Below are 20,473 nucleotides of genomic sequence, written 5' to 3'. Positions count from 1 at the left end.
TTAAGCCTCTCATTAAAGATGGGTAAATAAAGTTTGGTTTGAGTGGTGCAAATGGTTAACACATTCAGCTGGTAATTGAAAAGTTGGAGATTCCAGTCTACACAATGGCACCTAGGAAGAAAGGCCTGGTACACTACTTCCAAAAAATCAGCCACTGAAAACCCTAAGGAGCACAGTCCCTAAGGAGCACAGTTCTACTCTGACACACGTGGGGTTGCCACGAGTCAGAGACTATTAGACAGCAACTGGTTTTTATGGACGCAGTGGTGGTTCAGTGGTAAAATCCTCATCTTACATGTGGTGGGCCCAGGTTTAATTCCTGGCCAATGCACCTCATACACGGCCACCACCTGTCTGTCAGGGGAAGCTTGCGTGTTGCTATGATGCTAAACAGGTTTCAGCAGAGCTTCCAGACTAAGAAAGACTAGGAAGAAAGGTCTGACAACCTACTTCCAGAAACCAGCCAATGAAAACCCTCTGGATCACAATGGTTCAATCTGCAACTGATCATCGGGATGGGGCGGGACCAGACAGTATTCTATTCCTTCTGCATGGGGTGGCCACGAGTCATGGGCCGATTCAACAGCAGCTAACAACAACACTATTAGAGAATGGGTTCCAAAACTCCTATACAGGGCCCTCCACACCAGAGCCCCCATCTGACTCTCCAACTCGCTCCACCTCGAGTCACCATCATAAACCATCCTTCCCCTAGGATAAAAGAATCACACAGAAAATAACCTATCCAGTCATTATCCAAATAGCAATATTTTGTCAAAACATTTACTTTAATTGTATATTTCCCTTCCCTATTTACCAGAAAACATATGTATTAAAATTTATTGCACAGTCAAGGAAAAGGGTTATATACGTGAAAAGTCACGATGTCCCCGTTCTCCCAGTTTAGGGGGCGAGGTGGGGGAAGTCACGTCAGACACTCCCTTGAAAACATACCAGAGTAGGAACGGTCTAACAAATGGTATTCCATCACTGATTTAGTCACTCAGGCCAGGGGATGCAAACACAAAAAAGGCCCATTTAAGAGGTCAGATACTATACTTGTGGTTGGGTGCTGTTGATTGGACTCTGACTCATAGTAACTAGATGTGACAGAAATGAACTGCACCATAGGGGGTTTCTAGGTTGTGATCTTTACAGAAGCAGATCACCAGGTCTTTTCTCCCATGGAACCACTGGATGGTTCTAAGAAGCATTCTGGCTGTACTTCTTCCAACAGAGATTTGTTTGCTCTTCCGGCAGTCCACAGTATATTCGATATTCTTCACCAACATTGAAATTCAAAGGCATAAATTCTTCCTCAATCTTCCTTACTCACTGTCCAGCTTTTGCATGCATATTAGGCAACTGAAAACACCATGGCTTGGGTCAGGTGCACTGTAGCCCTCAGAGTGACATCTTTGCTTTTCAACACTTTAAAAAGGTCTTTTGCAGCAGATTTGCCCAATGCAATACATCATTTGACTTCTTGACTGCTGCTTCCATCGGCACTGATTGTGGATCCAAGTAAAATAAAATCCTTGACAACTTCAATCTTTTCTCTCTTTATCATGATGTTGCTTACTGGTCCAGCTGTGAGAATTTCTGTTTTCTTTATGTTGAGGTGTAATCCATACTGAAGGCTGTGGTCTTTGATCTTCATCAGTAAGGGCTTCAAGTCCTCTTCACCTCCAGCAAGCAAGGTTGTGTCATCTGCATATCACAGGTTGTTAATGAATCTTCCTCTAATCCTGATGCCCTATCTTCATCATATAGTCCAGCTTCTCGGATTATTTGCTCAGCATACGGATTGAATAAGTATGCTGAAAGGATACAGTCCTGACACACACCTTTCCTAACTTTAAACCATGCAGTGTCCCCTTGTTCTGTTCTAATGACCGCCTGTTGAGCTATGTACAGGTTCCTCATAAGCACAGTTAAGTGTTCTGGAATTTCCACTCTATGCAACGTTATCCGTAATTTGTTATGGTCAACATAGTTGAATGCCTTTGCATAGTCAATAAAACACAGGCAAATATTCTTCCGATAATCTCTTCTTTCAGCCAGGATCCATCTGACATCAGCAGTGATATCCCTGGTTCCACATCCTCTTCTGAATCCAGCTTGAATTTCTGGCAGTTCCCTGTCGATGTACTGCTACAATTGATTTTGAATTATCTTCAGTGTTAATTCTACTTGCATGTGATATTAATGATATTGTTTGATAATTTCTGCATTCTGTTGGAGCACCTTTTTTTGGAATGGGCATAAATATGGACCTCTTCCAGTTGGTTGACCAAGTAGCTGTCTTCCAAATTTCTTGGCAGAGATGAGTGAGCACTTCTAGCGCTGCATTCATTTGTCGAAACATCTCATCTGGTATTCCATCAATTCCTGGAGCCTTGTTTTTCACCAGTGCCTTCAGTGCAGCTTGGACGATTTCCTTCCGTACCACTGGGTCTTGATCATATGCCACCTCCTGAAGTGGATGAACGTCGACCAGTTCTTTTTGGTACGGTGACTCTGTGTATTCCTTCCATCTTCTTTTGATGCTTCCTGGGTCGTTTAATATTTTCCCTGTAGAATCTTTCAATATTGCGATTCGAGGCTTAAATTTTCTCTTCAGTTCTTTCAGCTTGAGAAACACCAACTGCATTCTTCCCTTTTGGTTTTCTATCTCCAGGTCTTTGCACATGTCATTATAACACTTTGTTTTGTCTTCTTGAGCTGCCCTTTGAAATCTTCTGTTCAGCTCTTTTACTTCAGCATTTCTTCCTTTCACTTTAGCTATTCGACATTCAAAAGCAAGTTTCAGAGTCTCTTCTGACATCCATTTTAGTCTTTTCTTTCTTTCCTGTCTTTTTAATTATCTCTTGCTTTCTTCATGTATGACGCCCTTGATGTCATTCCACAACTCATCTGGCCTTTGGTCATTAGTGTTCAATGTGTCAAATCTATTCTTGAGGTGGTCTCTAAATTCTGGTGGGATATAGTCAAGGTTGTACTTTGGCTCTCATGGACTTGTTTAACTTTCTTCAGCCTCAACCTGAACTTATACAGGAGCAAATGATGGTCTGTTCTACAGTCAGCCCCTGGCTGTGTTCTGACTAATGATACTGAGCTTCTCCATCGTGTCTTTCCACAGATGTAGTCGATTGGATTCCTGTGTAACTGATCCGGCATAACGTGGCAAGAGCAATAGAAGTGGTAGTAGAAACAATAATAGTAGCAGCAGCAGCAACATGGAAGCAGAAATAGCAACAGCTCATGTTTACTGAGTAATAATCACATGCCAGGCAGTCAGAATTTTACATATATTCCAATTAGTTATCATAACAATTTCATGGGGTGGCAACTATTATTATCCCCATTTTACAGATGTAACTGAGTTCCAGAAAGGTTAGCTAACTTGTCCAAAGTAGTGAGTGGACAACTGTCACCTGCCCTTAATTACCAGGCTATACATCCAGATTATAAACCTGGAAGCTACAAAAGCGCTTTACCAAGAGCAGCTGGTTCATTTGCTAACATTCACTCCAATTCACTGGGAAGTAGGACCGGAAAATTGCATAAAGGCAGGCTCTCTTTTTTGCTGTATCATACCTTGTCAATTGATTTGGAGTCTGTATCCAATATTTCCTCAGCAAGTGATCTGCCCAAACAAGCTATCAGCCCGTGGGTGAAGGACTCAACAGATTCTGACAATTCAAAGAGCTAGCACCAGCAACGAGTTATAGAATTTACACAGCCCTTTAACTCATGCATGTCAGGGTGACAGGTGATTAGTCACTTGTGCTCAGGGCAGGGGCTGTGGCTAACTCCTCACCAGTGTGTCCCAATGCCCCACAAGTGGGTGCCTTGGCAGCAGTGTCTTCCTAACTGACCCTCAAATATTTTCAAATCGATGGCCACTAACCCAGTGGAAATTCCAAGTCAGCAGGCTGAGCCTCAGAGGGGTGGGGTGTGCTTTACCTCCTCAGGTGATTCTGAGGTGTGGTGTCAACCAAGAGGCACCACAACGTCTCACCAGGCCTCTCTGGTGAAGCTGTCCACAGAAAACATTTTCAATTCTTTCAAACACCTCTTTCAAAAGCCTACTTACAGCAAGGACCAAAAGTGATATCTCCCTCCTCCCTCCCACCCATTGCCTCTCCCACCCCAAATCCTTGATGCCCTAAATTGCTTCCTCTCCTGGGACATCTACCAAATATGTCCGATATTACAGTCATTAATATATGTATCCTACCTCTCTCTACGAGGTTCTGAGATCCTCGAGGGTAGGTACGGTGTCTCATTAACCCTGGCATCTCCCTGAAGAACACAGGCTAGTGCCCTGTCACAGCAGGCAGTAAAACTACTTACTGAAGGGAACCAAATGACTGAAACGTCGCTGTAACAAACAGTGCAGCGGGTAAAAGTGTATGCAGCCTTTTCTTTTCCTCTGTGTGAAGTGCCATGTCTTTCTGCAGTTAGGCCCCATTTTCTTTAATTCTAAGGGGTCAAACAGATCCAAAAATTTGCTGGTACAATTAAATTGCTTCCATGTGTGTATATGCGCAATTTAGAGGGCACCAGAAACAAAAGTACAAATCTTGAGCCAGAATATTTTTGGTTGCTGTTTCCTGGAAAAGAAGTTTACGGCAGCTGGAAATCTGGACGAGGCCATGTTACCATGTATAATATGAACTGCAAAGACCCACCTCCAGTAAAATCTATCTCCCAATGTGATTAAGGGCTTACATTATCATTCCTTTCTTCATTCATTCATTAATACCATGACACGCAAAACACCGTGTTTGTCACGCCATCAATATTAGAGAACCATACCAATCGATGGGCATTCAGGAGAAATAAACAACCAGATGAAAGAGAATGATCATCTATTGTTACAAGGGTCCAATCTGTAAGTCCTCATACAGTGTCTCAGCGGGAGTTTTACGTTTTTTCTGTATAACACAAATTTTAGCCTATCTAGATGGAATTTAGCTGTAGGCAGCACAGTACAGGAGCCATCAGCATGGACCGTGGAGCCAGACTGCCTGGCTGTGCCACCTACTAGCTGTGTGCCCGTGGGTAGGCTACTCGACCTCTCCTCCTCAGTGAGCACGTCTACAAAGCAGGGACAGTGATAATACTAGCCTATGGGGCTGCTGTGATGACACAGTTAACACTGTAAAGTGCTCAGAACAGTGCCTGACGTCTGGGGTCTTAAAAGCTAGCAAGCAGCCATCTAAGATGCATCAATTGGTCCCAACCACCCGGAGCAAAGAAGAATGAAGAACACCAAAAACCCATGGAAAATATTAGCAAGAGACAGATAGGGCCACATAAACCAGACGGTCCATCAGCCTGAGACCAGAAAGAACTAGATGGTGCCCAGCTACCACCAGTGACCGCCCTGACAGGGAACACAACAGGGAGTCCTGGATGGAGCAGAAGAAAGGTGGGGTGCAGAGCTCAAATTCTTGTAAGAAGACCAGACTTAATGGTCTGACTGAGACTGGAGGAACCTCAAAAGACATGGCCCCTGGACTGCTGGCACAGAACTGATTAAACTATTCCCAAAGCCAACTCTTAGGAAAAAGATTAGACTGGACTAAAAGACATAAAATGATACTCGTGAAGAGTGTGCTTCTTAGCTCAAGTAGATACATGAGACTAAATGGGCAGCTCCTGTCCGGAGGTAAGATGAGAAGGCAGAGAAGGACAGGAGCTGGCTGAATGGACACAGGGAAACTGGGCTCGAAAGGAGGAGTGTGCTGTCACATTATAGGAATACCAACTAGTATCACATAACAACGTGTGTATAAATTTTTGTATGAGAAACTAATTTGAGCTGTAAGCTTTCAACTAAAGCACAATAAAAAAAAGAGAAAGAGAAAAAAACAACAGTGCCTGACTTACACAAGAGCTGTGTATACATTTGTTAAACAAAAAATTTTAAATGTTTTCACTGATAATATATTCATAGCGAAAGCAAGTAATACTCACAGTACAAAATGCAGAACAAAGGTGAGGGTGGTGGTGATATTTCTTAGATTTAGGATGTGGTCTATTAAATGTTCAATTTGTGACTTACCACATATCCTCATAGAAAATAAGCATTTTGAAAAGAGCAGGGTCTTGTCCTAGAATGCCACCTTAACAGCTCGTTATGCCTAGAGGGGTCATAACTTAACATCTGGTGCCCAAGGACACCAGCCCCTTTTCCTACCTTCTGTCCCTCTAACAGCTGCGCTGCGCCTCCCCGGAGTTCGAACCTCCTGTCGCCCTCAGGCACAAACACAATGTTTCGACGGAGCATACCTCTGCTGCACCCAAAAACATCAGGGATGGAGAATCTTTTTTGACTGGCATATTCCAAAATGACAATATTACTTTCACCTACAAAATAACACTACAAGAAGCAGTGTCCCTTTCCTGAATACTAGCGTATTGGGCAACTTTGTGTTCAGCACACTACAGATACTCACGTGAAAACTTAACGAAAGGATGAAGGTTCAAAGGAACAAATGATCTAGCAACAGCATGCTTTAGTCTAGTATTCTCCAAACTTTCTGATCAATAAAAAACTTGTCATCGCACACCCCCAGCATATGTAATTTATAATCTAGTACTCTACTTTACACTATATATTAAATACTAGTGAAGCTGAAATGCTTTCTGATTTTTTAGATAACAAATAAATATAAGTAGATGTTCTAGAATTGTCTGCCACACTCTACACATCGTCTTGCGCATCCTACTTGGGAGGCAGTTAAATGAAACTGATGGCTGGTCAAAAGATGGAGGAGAGACAAGTGAAGAAAGGGCAGCAGCACAGGGAGCACTTGTGCACGTGACGTGAACTAGAAGAGACGCAGGGAAGGGGACAGGTCCTGGGGAGCTCTTCTCCACATCTCCCCACCGCCCCTGCCATCTCCCTCTGCCCTAACAACTCTTTTTAGACATTCTTCCAGGGTGTCAGGAGCCCCGAAATTGCCGTCTCATTGACACTTTTTCCTTTAGAATACAGACAGAAACAAGGAGGCAGAGCCAGGTACGGCCAGGAACCAAAGCAAGCTGACATTACAATTAAGAAGCAGTGGCAATCCCCAAGCTCAGCACTGCCGTTGACAAAGACAAGAGTCTGGACTCAGCTGTCTCCATGGTGCCTCCAGGGCTGCAAGCCATCTATTCCCAGTCAAGTGGACTGTCCCCTGTCTAAAGTACCAACACAGATGTCATCTTAAAGACATTTTTCAGTAAGCGTTTGATATTCACTGTTGCTCTTCTGTTCCAGTACTGATTCTGCTGGGTGTTGAGGACAGAGAGCTATTAAGTCTCAGTCGAATAGAAAAGAAAATAATCATGATAAACCCACAGATGAAGCTGCAATGGGATTTTGGCTGGGAAAGCCAGGAAAGCCACACAAGGCGTTGCTAAGTGCATTTTCACCAGGAGGAGAGGTGGAGGGGTAGAGGGTTCCAGGCAGAGAAAAGGACGCATGCAAAGAGAGGACTGAGAAAAGCTCGGTGTGGCTCTAATATGGTGATGGGGCAGGGAGGGGGCATCCCAGAGCAGCTGGGAATGAAGCTGGCCATAGGATTCAGCTGCTTCGTGCAGGCCATGTATGCCACTGAAGACGCCAAGGTTTAAGAGCCATGCAGGCCGTGGAGCGGAGAACAGAGGGAAAAGAGCTAGTCAAAGACAGTATAAAGGGTAAACTAGGGCTGTGAAAAGACAGAGGGAATTCATAATATGGAGATGGTGTAACTATAACTCAGGCTTACTAGCCAATACAATTTGGAAAACTGAGGGGGAGGGGCTGAGGACAATGTTGAGGTTTCTAACTCAGCAGATGATCTTAATCAGTATACCAGATAAACTCTTTATTGAGGAGTAAGAAAATGTATTCATTTGCTCATTCTTTCATTAAAAAAAAAAATTTTTTTTTTTTTTTTTTTGGGCACCTGCTATGTGTAAGGAAGCACTGGGCAATGTGACCCCTTGTCCTCCTGGAGCTACAATCTAACACAGGACAGCAAGCAGGGGACGTGCTATGCTGCAGTGTAGGAGAAACCACGGGACAGGATGCCAGCACTTCTCCTTCTGAAAACAAGAGGGAGAGGGCATCTGAGTAGAAACACGTATGAAGCAGGGAAACACCTGCTACATTTTTAAAAATAAAAATGGGAAATTTCTAGTCTCCCATTCGGTCATGTAATGGGCAGCGTAAAAGCAGCTCATGGGGTAGGAATATGGAAAATACAGACTTGAATATTAAAAAGCAATTAAACTGTGCGTCTCTTTGTATTCAGGCGATCCTCACTGCAAAGCAACCTACCAATCTACAGCTCCTACATCAAGTTATTTCTTCAGGTCAAGAAAACAACAAAGAATCTTCTTCTGTAACAGAAGTATGCACACGGGAGGGAAGGTGGAGGGACAGCTACTGGGTTAATAAACCTGATGTTTAAGCTGATTTTAAGAGCATCAACTTTTCCTTTTTGTTAAAGATATTTAAAAAAAATTACTTAACAAAAGATTACAAAGGACTGCATAAAATTTAATTATTGGAACCCAAATACATAGTCAGAAAGGATTTCAAAACCAGCACAATTATATAAGTGTGACTGTAATCAAAAGATTAACATCTCCAAGTTTTTGATCATTAGATCTGTGATTTCTGGGTCAATTTTCTTCTCTTCCTAAGGCAACGTTTCTAATACCATTAAGAAAAGCAAGTACTATTGGAATGGCAAGAGCCCTGTGATCATCTTATCCATTCCCCTGATTTTACAGGTAAAGAAACATAACCCAAAGTAGGTGGAAGACCAGGCTGGGGTCATATAAAGAACAAAGCATGGAGCCAAGTCTCCCACTGCTGGGTCACTGCTCTGCCGACAATGAGGGTAGTGAGGTCATGGACAGGTATTAATTTTCCTTTAGTCTGAATATCTTTAGAAAACTACAAACCTAGTACCCTATATCTCAAGTGACCACAGCAGTGATATGAACAAATCAGCACATCTCGAATACACAGCTGGAGGATGCAGCCACCTGGATTACTAGCGTAAAATCACGGTATGAGCATAAAATTCTGTTCTTAATGTTTTGTTGTTGTTGTTTAACATGCCTTCACTGAATAATGGTGCCAACCTGGATTCTGCAGCCCTGCGTAAATCACTGCCCATTGTGGCTAAGCTGTAATGTTAACCAACCAATTTAAAACCATTACTGACACAGAAACATGTATTTAGAGATTGTGTGCCAACTACGAAACCACACCGTTTTTCAATCATGTGTACAGGATACTCTATATGGAATGCTAAATACTCAAAATCACACTGGTTTCTGGGGTTACCTTTCTTGATTGGTCAGTTTGGCATACATGGCTTTTACCAATTCCGGGCTTTTCAGAAAATGGTCTGTAATAACCAAGAACCTAAGAGAAAAGAAGGAATAAGTTTGGTTACTAGAAACATAGTAAAACAGACATGGCTTTATCTGCTTTATAAGCATATCTTAAGACATACAAAAGAATTCCTTTTTATTGGATTTTTGATAAGCTACAATCGTAAATGTTTTAGGAGGCTCATGTACGATTTTTCCATTAGCAGACAAAAGGGAAAAAACCCTCCAAACATTTTTCTCAGACTTTACTTCTGAAAAATTTAATGAAATATTTCAAATTTTCTCAACTGGAGAAAAGGGCCTACGATAGCTTTTATTTAAGTTGAGAAAGGAAAATACCTCACTATAGTTTAAACATGAAATTTAGTTACAAGTTCAAGTATAAACAGAAAACATATTAAACTGTTTTAATCAAACTTCACCAGAGAAACAGACGTGTCATCCCTTTATTTGAACACATGCCAACACCACCCTGGCTCGATTCCCACCCTGTAAGAGATCTCATGTTACCATGAAAACACCCTCGCTGTCAAGCAACACGCTCCTCAAACTTATGGAAACCCCCGAGGCAAAGATTATAGGCACATTTCTTCCAAGTACCACTGTGACAACTAAAAAGACTGAACAGTATTATTAATTAATTCTGAATCACCTTTACCAGAGGGCATCTGAAGGAAACACCTAACAACTGAAGAATACACTGCTTATAACCAAGGTTTTGGTTCCAAGTGTTCACTGTGAAGCATTAAATAAATATATTTACAGACAATTCATTTACTCGCATGTTAACAATTAAAATCATATAACAGAAGTATGTCTTTCACTACGATAAGATGAAGCATATTCACTACAACACAGTCATTTCATATAACACGTATTCCATTTCTTTCTTATACAACCTCTAAAAGAGCTGATCAATACTTTGATGTAAAATATTTCTAAAAATAACAGATAATTCTCAAAATCCTCAAACAATTTTCAAACCAATTAGGTAGGTCATCAAGCTGCAACAATAGCAATCCATGCGTTCCAAGCAGGGTACACAAACAAAACTGATCCTAAAGCTCATTCCTGACTCAGCTATTTGGAAGTCAAAACAGTTTCCCATAAGAACACTCATTCAAAAACACAAAGTTCCAAGGACTGTGCTAGGGGCTAGGGATATAGATATGAGTAACTCACAAGCCCTATTTCCAAACTCCCAACAGTGGAGAAAAACACATACATAGGCGGATAATTACAGAAGGATGTGTTACCTGTGACGTACAGACATCAGGGTTTATAGAAACAACAAAGTTTAACCAACCAGCCCTGGGGAGAGAGGGGAGCAGGGGACAAGAAGAACAAGCAGGCTAAAGGAGGTATCCCCTGAATCCCTAGGAGAAGGCGGGGGGGACATTTAAATTAGAGGAGCAAGAAGGACTTAGAAAAACAGCATGAAGGCAAGAATAGCATCTGCTCAGGAGGCTTTTAGCAGTAAAACCCTGCCAGGGTTCAAGAAGAGATTCCAGGCCCAGAGCTTAGCTGCTCAGCTCCCCAACACTGGGAGTGCCGCTGGCAAGCTGCCCTCGGCTATGGGCCCTTCAGAACTGTCTCAGCTGCACAAAGGCCCCTCAGCCAAGGTTTCAGCTTATTTAAGACCACCCTTTCCTTCACATTGGTGATCTGTGTTCTCTTTCTTTTTGCTCGATCAGTCTAGCTAGGGCTTTATCAATTTGGTTGATCTTTTTAAAGAACCAACTCTTGCCTTTGTTAATTTTCTCTATTGTTCTTCTGCTTTCTATTTCACTGATTTCTGTCCTTACTTTTTACTATTTCCTTCTTTCTGCTTACTCAGGATTCACCGGGCTCTTCTTCTGCTAGTGCCTTAAAACAACCGTAGGTCACTGTTTTCAGGTTGTCTGCTTCTCTTATCTGTGCTACTTCTACAAGCCCTCGGCCTCTGTCTTAGTTTAGGCTTTCATCGCTTTCTGACTTAATCTAACCATCTCCAACGCATGTTCCACGCTACTGCCAGAATCAGACCTTCTGGATAAGCATATTTCACCATTAACTTATCTCCCCTAAAGCTCTTCAGGGAGACCTTGTGGCGCAGGGTTAAGCATCTGGCTGCTAATCCAAAGGTCAGCAGTTTGAATCCACCAGCTGTTCCTTGGAAACTCTATGGGGCAGTTCTACTCTGTCCTATAGGGTCACTATGTGTCGGAATCAACTCGATGGCAAGGAGTTTGGTTTTGGTTTGGAATTTCCATAATTTGGAATTTCCCTACACATCCTATTGTTATGGCTTCTGATTTAACTTCCTTGTGCTGAGAGAACATACTGTGTATGGCTTCAACCCTTTGTATAAGCACTGAGACTTCTCTAGAGCCCAGCACAGGCTCAATCTTGGCGAACAGAACACATGCAGCTGAAAAGAAAGTGGGTTTTCCAAGTGTTGAGTCTTATGTTCTAGAAGCACCTCCCAGGTGAAAGTGGATGACAGCGCTATTGACATCAGCTGTGTCCCCTGATATTTTTGTCTACTGGTTCCACCCATGGCTGAAGAGTGGGTGTTAAAATCTCCAACCATCACTTCCACGTCCACGCATAATGGAATAACAATTTACCCTCCGACCTTAAATAAAAGGAGCCCAGGTGGTGCAGTTGGTTAAGCCCTTGACTGCTAACCAAAAGCTGTGTGGTTCAACATTTTGACCAGCTGCTCTACAGGAGAAAAGACCTGGCAATCTACTTCCAAAAAGATTACAGCCTAGGAAACCCTGTGGGGCAGTTCTACTCTGTCACGTGAGGTCACTAAGAGTTGGAGCTGGCTCAACAGCACACAACAACAACCTTGACCAACTACAAAACCAGACAAAAATACATGAAGCAATGGTCTGCAGACAACAGACAACAAACCTGAGTCAATCAGGTTTCGGGAATAAAAGACACTTCGGAGAAGTATTTCTTAAACAAAAGAACAAAAAACCTAATAAATGCTTCATAAATATGATTCGATCAATCCTTGAGGCCTAAGTAGCAGGACTGAGACATTTGGTGAAGGAAGGAGCAAATTCTATGTATTGAAATGTGTGTCTCAGAAGGAAAAACGGAAGTGAAAAAGTTCTCCCTGGATAGAGGAGGTGAGGGTACACATGGGAATGAGGCAAGGACAGAGGAAAAGGAAAACTGGAGTCACAGCCACCACAGCACTGTCTCTGGGATCAACGGCAGCCATTGGGGAGAAAAATGAAGGTGTGAAGGTGTATCTGGACTTTTCAAGGTTATGGCAAGATAAATTCCAAATGGATCAAACGCTTCAACATATGTTGTTGTTGCCAGGTGTCATCGAGTCAGTTCCAACTCATAGCGACCCCGTGTACTACAGAACGAAACACTGCCCGGTCCTGCGCCATGCTTACAATCGCTGTTATGCTTGAGCCCCCTGTTGCAGCCACTATGTTTACATCTCATTGAGGGTCTTCCTCTTTTTCACTGACCCTCTACTTTACCAAGCATGATGTTCTCTCCAGGGACTGCTCTCTCTTGATAACATGTCCGAAGTACGTGAGATGAAGTCTCACCACCCTTGCCTCTGAGGAGCATTCTGGCTGTACTTCTTCCAAGAAAGATTTGTTTGTTCTTTTGGAAGTCCATGGTATATTCAACATTTTCCACCAACACCACAATTCAAAGGTGTCAATTCTTCTTCAGTCTTGCTTATTCACTGTCCAGCTTTCCCATGCATATGAGGCGACTGAAAACACCATGGCTTGGGTCAGGCACACCATAGTTTTCAAGGTGACATCTTTGCTTTTTAACACTTTAAGGAGGTCTTTTGCAGCAGATTTGCCCAATGCAATGTGGCTTTTGGTTTCCTGACTGCTGCTTCTATGGGTGTTGATTGTGCATCTAAGTAAAATGAAATCCTTGACAACTTCAATCTTTTCTGTTTATCATGATGTTGCTTACTGGTCCAGTTGTGAAGATTTTTGTTTTCTTTATGTTTAGGTGTAATCCATACTGAAGGCTGAGGTCTCTGATCTTCATCAGTAAGTGCTTCAAGTCCTCTTCACTTTCAGCAAACAAGGTTGTGTCATCTGCATAATGCAGGCTGTTAATGAGTCTTCCTCCAATCCTGATGCCCTGTTCTTCTTCACATAGTCCAGCTTCTTGGATTATTTGCTCAGCACACAGATGGAATAAGTATGGTAAAAGGATACAATGAAAGGATACAACCCTGATGCACACCTTTCCTAACTTTAAACCACACAGTATTTCCTTGTTCTGTTCAAACAACTGCCTCTTGATCTATGTACAGGCTCCTCATGAGCACAATTAAGTGCTCTGGAATTCCCATTCTTCATATGTTATCCATAGTTTGTTATGATCCACATAGTTGAATGCCTTTGCACAGTCAATAAAACACAGGTAAATATTTTTCCGATAATCTCTGCTTTCAGCCAGGATCCATCTGACATCAGCAATGATATCCCTCGTTCCACTTCCTCTTCTGAATCCAGCATGAATTTCTGGTAGTTCCCTGTCGATATACTGCTGCAGCCACTTTTGAATGATCTTCAGCAAAATTTTACTTGAACGTTATATTCATGAAATTGTGCAATAATTTCCACATTCAGTGGATCATCTTTCTTGGAAACAGGCATAAATATGGATCTCTTCCAGTTGGTTGACCAAGCAGCTGTCTTCTAAATTCCTTGGCATAGACAAGTGAGCGCTTCCAGGGCTGCATCCATTTGCTGAAACATCTCAATTGATATTGCATCAATTCCTGGAGTCTTGTTTTTCGCCAATGCCTTCAGCGCAGCTTGGACTTCTTCCTTCAGTACCATCGGTTCCTGATCATATGCTACCTCCTGAAATGGTTGAATGTCGACCAATTCGTTTTGGTACAGTGACTCTGTACAGTGACCATCTTCTTTTGATGCTTCCTTCATCGTTTAATATTTTCCCCATAGAATCCTTCAATATTGCAACTCGAAGCTTGAATTTTTTCTTCAGTTCTTTCAGCTTGAGAAATGCTGAGCATGTTCTTCCCTTTTGTTTTTCTATCTCCAGACCTTTGCACATGTCCTTTTAATACTTTACTTTGTCTTCTCTAGCCGCCCTTTGAAATCTTCTGTTCAGCTCTTTTACTTCAGCATTTCCTCCTTTTGCTTTAGCTACTCAATGTTCAAGACCAAGTGTCAGAGTCTCTCCTGACATCCATTTTGGTCTTTTCTTTCTTTCCTGTCTTTTTAATGACCTCTTGCTTTCTTCATGTATGATGTTCTTGATGTCATTCTACAACTTGTCTAGTCTTTGGTCATTAGTGTTCAATACGTCAGCTCTCTCAAGATGGCCTCTAAATTCAGATGGGATACACTCAAGGTCTTACTTTCGCTCTTGTCGACCTGTTCTAATTTTCTTCAGTTTCAACTTGAACTTGCATATGAGCAACTGATGGTCTGTTCCTCAGTCAGCTGCTGGCCTTGTTCTCACTAATGATATTGAGCTTTTCCATTGTCTCTTTCCATAGATGTAGTTGATTTGATTCCTGTGTGTTCCATCTGGCAAGGTCCATGACAGTCACCGTTTATGTTGATAAAAAAAAGGTATTTGCAATGAAGAAGTTGTTAGTTTTGCAAAATTCTATCATTCGATCTCTGGCATTGTTTCTATCACCAAGGCCGTATTTCCCAAGCACCGATCCGTCTTCATTTCTAACTTCCACATTCCAATCACCAGTAATTACCAAGGCATCTCGATTGAGTATTTGATCAATTTCAGACTGCAGAAGCTAATAAAAATCTTCAATTTCTTCTTCTTTAGCCTTAGTGGTTGGTGTGTAAATCTGAATAATAGTCACATTAACTGATCTTCCTTGTAGACATATGCGTATAATCCTATCACTGACAGTGTTGTACTTCAGGATAGATCTTGAAATGTTCTTTTTGACGATGAATGCAATGTCATTCCTCTTCAAGTTGTCATTCCCAGCATAGCAGACCATATGATTGTACGATTCAAAATGACCAATACCAGTCCATTTCAGCTCACTAATGCCTAGGATATCGATGTTTATGCGTTCCATTTCATTTTTGACAATTTCCAATTTTCCTAGATTCATACTTTGGACATTCCAAGTTCCGATTATTAATGGATGTTTGCAGATGTTTCTTCTCATTTTGAGTCGTCTCACCTCAGCAGGTGAAGGTCCTGAAAGCTTGATTCCATCTATGTCATTAAGGTCGACTCTATTTTGAGGAGGTAGCTCTTCCCAGTCCTATTTCAAGTGCCTTCCAACCTGAGGGGCTCATCATCTCGCACTATATCAGACAACGTTCCACTGCTATTCATAAGGTTTTCGCTAGCTAATTCTTTTCAGAAGTAGATCACCAGGTCCTTCCCAGTCGGTCTTAGTTTGGAAGCTCAGCTGAAATCTGTCCACCAGGGGTGACCCTGCTGGTATCTGAATACTGGTGGCACAGCTCCCAGCAACACAGCAACATGCAAGTCCCCATAGTACAACAAACTGACAGATGCGATACCAGGTAGAGGACTGGAACACTCAAAACTTCGATAGAAAACTCTGTTAGCAATGATGTGGAAAAACAAGGACTCTCAAATTTGTTAAGCGAGTATATACTGATATAACAATGAAGGACAACTTGGAAATGTTTACCAAAATGATGAAATCATATTCCCTTTGACCTAGCAACTGCACTTATGAGTTTGTCCTAAGACAGACATACTTGCCCACGTGCAACACGACACATGTATGAACAAGGCTACTCACTGCAGCACTGGGTAATCGAGAAAAGTTGGAAACAACCTAAATGCCCATTGATAAGGGACTGATTAAATAAATTTGGGTATATTCATATAAATAAGAAAAAATGAGGAAGATCTTTATATAGTGATATGGAAAAATCTAAACAAATGCACTACTTAGTGAAAAAAGCAAGAAACTCAACAGTGTGGAGAGAAGAAAGATATAAAAGCGTACCTGTTTAGGCGGTGGGGTTGGAGGAACTAGGTAGGTAATTAGGAGGGAGACTTTATGCCTTTTGATATTTGAACCACATTAATGTATTATCTATCCAAAAATTAAGCACGTAACTTAAGTGGTATATCCAGGCAAAGTAATCTCACATTTAATCCCATTTAATAAACATTCTGCGAAAGAGTGAACGCATTTCCCTATCTTGATGAAGAATCATTCAGGCTGTTAGCTCCTCAGGTTTCATGGAAAAAAGACAGTGATGTTGGAGAAATTAGGTATGTTTGGTTTTAACAGTAGCTATTTCTAGGCTTGCAAGGTTCTGTAATTTCTCCAAAACATCAATCAAAAGTCTCTACATCTCTTCTCAAACAAGATAAAAGGAAACAGAAAGAAAAGGTGAGTTGTCTTCACCTCTCCGTCACAGCAGCTCAGTAACACAGGAATTCAGGTTCTCTAACACCGAGGCCAAAACCTTACCATGCACATGCACGCGGTCTTCACTTCTTCCCTGCAAACAGAATCACGTCACAGACTGAGCTTTACCAGAACACATCTTTTCCCTCCATACGATCCTGACAGCAGTCCCTCTCCTCACCCCAAGCCATCCTTCAACTTTCACTTTAAGTCTCACTTTCTCCAGAAAGCTGTTCCTCACCCCCAGCCCTGCAGCATGCTTCCGGGACACCCTGATCTTCTAGAGCTTCATATGACTGTAATTCCACAGAGATGACGTCTTCACTTAGACGTAAAATGGGCATCTCAAATTTAACTTGGCCAAAAGAGAACTCCTGGTTTCCCCTACGCCCACCCCCAAACTGCTCCACTCGTCCTCCTCGGTCATACAAGCCACAAACCTAGCTCCTATCCTTGCCTTTCTTTTTCCCACCTCATGCTGACAAATCAAATCCGTCACGAGGTCTCATTGACTCTCCCTGTATAACATATTCAATCTACTCATTTCTCTTCATGCTTACTGCCAACCAACCCAATCTAAGCCACCAACACCTCTCACTTGGGCAATTACAACTGCCTCCTAGCTGGTGTAGCACCCTCCATCCGGTCCTCCACTCGCCCTCAAGTTCAACTCTGTCCTGCAACCAGGGAAACCTTCTAAGACATCAACCAGGGCAGCACACGGCCTCCCACTGCACACAGAATAAAATCCAATCTCCCCATTCTGGTTCACGAAGCCCCACCAAGTTGGCCTCCAGTCCCTCCACCCATCCTGCTGTAACTACCCCGGGCCTTCTAATCCTGAAACAAGGGCCTCTGTCTTGGGGCCTCAGCACTCTGTCTGTATTCACTGCCTGGACTATTCTTCCCAACCTGTCCCCCTTTCCCCAAAGGTCTTCAAATGGTGGCCATTTACTTCTCAGCTCAAATGTCACCAACTCAGAGGGGGTTTCCTTGACCACCGAACTTTAAAGGAGCACTGAGTCACTCTACATCGCATCACCTCACTACAGAACTTAATTAAGTTCTGCTGTGCTTTCATTTTTTTCATTGTCTGTCCTGTCCACCAATCACATTAAAACTACTACTAGTGATAATAACTAACACTTGCATAGTATTTAAAGAGCCCTGGTGGTGCAGTGGTTAAGCACTCGCCTGCTAACCAAAAGGTTGGCAGTTCGAACCCACCAGCCGCTCCATGGAAGAAAGACATGGCAGTCTGCTTCCATAAAGATTTACAACCTTGGAAACCCTATGGGGCAGTTCTACTCTGTCCTATAGGGTTGCTATGAGTTGGAATTCGACTCGATGGCAGTGGGTTTGTTTTGTTTTTTTTTTTTTGGGTGGGGGATATAGTGTTTACTATGTGCACCATTATAAGGGACAGCTTAACACACAAACACACCACGTATTTTTCTTCAAAGCCCGTATCTAACATGTTACACATCTATTTGTTTTGTTGTTCATTATCTGTCTACTCTACTAAAACATAATGTCTGATTAATCTTTGAACCTTCATTGCCATGAACAGTGTCTGGCACACTTCAAACACCCAATCAGTAATTACTGAATCGATTAATTATTTAACCACTTTATGAAGGCAGCATCTGTAAGTGTCCTGGGTTTCCCAGAAGCCTGCACAAAGTGGTAGCAGTTTTGTAATTCACTAGTTCCATAAGATAAAAGCCAATCAGATGCTTAGGAAAAGTATAATTATTCCCTGTATGGAAACAAAAAAGATCCTTCTCCTGTGTGACATGGTGGCAGTGCCCACGGCAGCATAGCTGCCCCATTTATTCCTCCAGCTAAGCCAGTGTCATGAGGGAGTCCTCCAAGGCCCCAAAGCAATGACAGCCAGACATGAGGCTCCCCATAATCAAATTAACTCAAGAAAAACTGTAAAGTACCTTCAAGGCACAGATGGACTACACACTTTTCAGGTAAATCTCCTAAATATTATTTTGCAGATAATCAAGTGGCAATGACTTCAAGATCATATTCCCTGAGTTAGCAGTCAAATGCAAAAATATATGCTTCAGAAGTCACCAGAACTGAGTACTTGCTCATTCACTTTAACCAAAGAAAACACCATAATTAAAAAGGCAAAGTCATCACAGAGGGGTGTCTACATCAAGCACCAAATCCAAAAAAAAAAACAAACCTGTTGCCATTGAGTCGATTCCAACTCACAGCAACCCTAAAGGGCAGAGAACTGTCCCATGGAGTTTCCAAGGAGCGCCTGGTGGATACGAACTGCTGACCTTTTGGTTAGCAGCCGTAGCTCTTAACCACTATGGCACCAGGAATCCCTAAATCCCTGAGAGATAAGAATCTGGATCAGCACAACGCTGGTTCCTATAAGATGAAGGTGAGACACATCTCCACTCTCCAACTTCTTCACCATTTCTGACACCTCCCGTCCCCCTATGGCACACTCTACTTCTCTGCTGGGCTGGATAATTCACTGCAATGGCCACATGGAACTCAGACCATACTCACAGTTATGTGGTTTATCAGGGAAGTAACAGGCTACCACTCAGGATATAGGTCAACTTGGAAATAACAGGAATACCTTAGGATCAGGATCACAAGCACATGGGCAAGGTCTGGAAGGCTCCCCCAAAGAGACAGCACATCCCTCCCCTCCTCAGCTCAGGACAGCTTCCAACCCGGACAGCTCTCTCAGCTGATCTCTGCCGTACTAGCCAACAGGCCCTTCTCAGCTATGCAAGCAAGCTGACCCTTCTCGGCTATGCACGGCACCTCTGGACAGACTTCCTCTCAGCCCCTTCTGGACAGGCTTCCTCTCAACCCTCAGGCCTAGCCCCCTCTGGGCCTTAGGATTATAGCTCTCAGCATGGCTGGGGCATCTGAGCTGCCGAAGACAGGCCAGCTCGGTCCCCACACGGCCACTTGCTCTGCTTGAGTGTCCGCTTGCACAGGCACAAACTGTGGCTGATTCCCCTTTATGGGGCACCCAGCTCCACTGGCAACCTCCTGCCCCAGAAGTGCCCAGCTCCACTCCATGGGCCAACTCGCCCACCACTGCTGTCTGCCAGTCTTGGGGTTTCTGCCACTCGTACTGTTGCCAATGTTTCTCTGCTGCTCAGCTCCGCTGTGCCTGCCACCATTTCTCTGCTGCTGAGCCCCCTTCTGGGCATCTCACGGTCTTCAGCGTTACAGCCCTTGACCTATATTACAACTCTTTTAGGAGGTTCCCTCCTCTTCCTCTCTCCTTGCCTGTAAAATCCTCTGTGAGGTTGACTGTTTATATAAGCAAACTCCTTGTCAATTTCAAGGTGTGGCCCTCTCAGCAGCACCATCAACCAGCCAATCCCCTTAGTGGACTGCAAGTCACTCAACCCTATTGGGTGGATTTTCAAGCCACTATCTGAATAGCAAATTGACCAATCCCTGCACGGTGGATAAAATCAGAGTCAACTGTGGCTCAACCAACCACTTTTGGCAGAATTACAAACCCAGGACCAGAAATACAGTATTTAAGAAAAAACCCACTGCACCACAAGGCGCAAGAATGACATCTCCCCACGCTGCTACATAAAAGAGAGCTGAAGAAGTCCCTATGTTCAAGGCTCAGACAGACAGAAGGCACGACAGGTAGTTCTGCTTCCACCAGCC

The 20,473-nt window shown here is 42.9% G+C and overlaps 1 protein-coding gene across 1 annotated transcript in view; it reads right to left on the bottom strand.

Annotated features, from left to right (window-relative positions):
• ATXN10 (ataxin 10) overlaps positions 1-20,473 on the bottom strand; it is a 207,959-nt gene that overhangs the window by 129,088 nt on the left and 58,398 nt on the right. The window contains exon 6 of the mRNA XM_023734618.1: positions 9,344-9,424. Within this exon, the coding sequence (XP_023590386.1) occupies positions 9,344-9,424 (81 nt within the window). The remainder of the gene's footprint in view (positions 1-9,343; positions 9,425-20,473) is intronic.

Source organism: Trichechus manatus, unplaced genomic scaffold, assembly GCF_000243295.1.
Source record: "Trichechus manatus latirostris isolate Lorelei unplaced genomic scaffold, TriManLat1.0 scaffold00069, whole genome shotgun sequence".
Taxonomy (NCBI): domain Eukaryota; kingdom Metazoa; phylum Chordata; class Mammalia; order Sirenia; family Trichechidae; genus Trichechus; species Trichechus manatus.
This window is presented reverse-complemented; position numbering and strand designations above follow the sequence as displayed.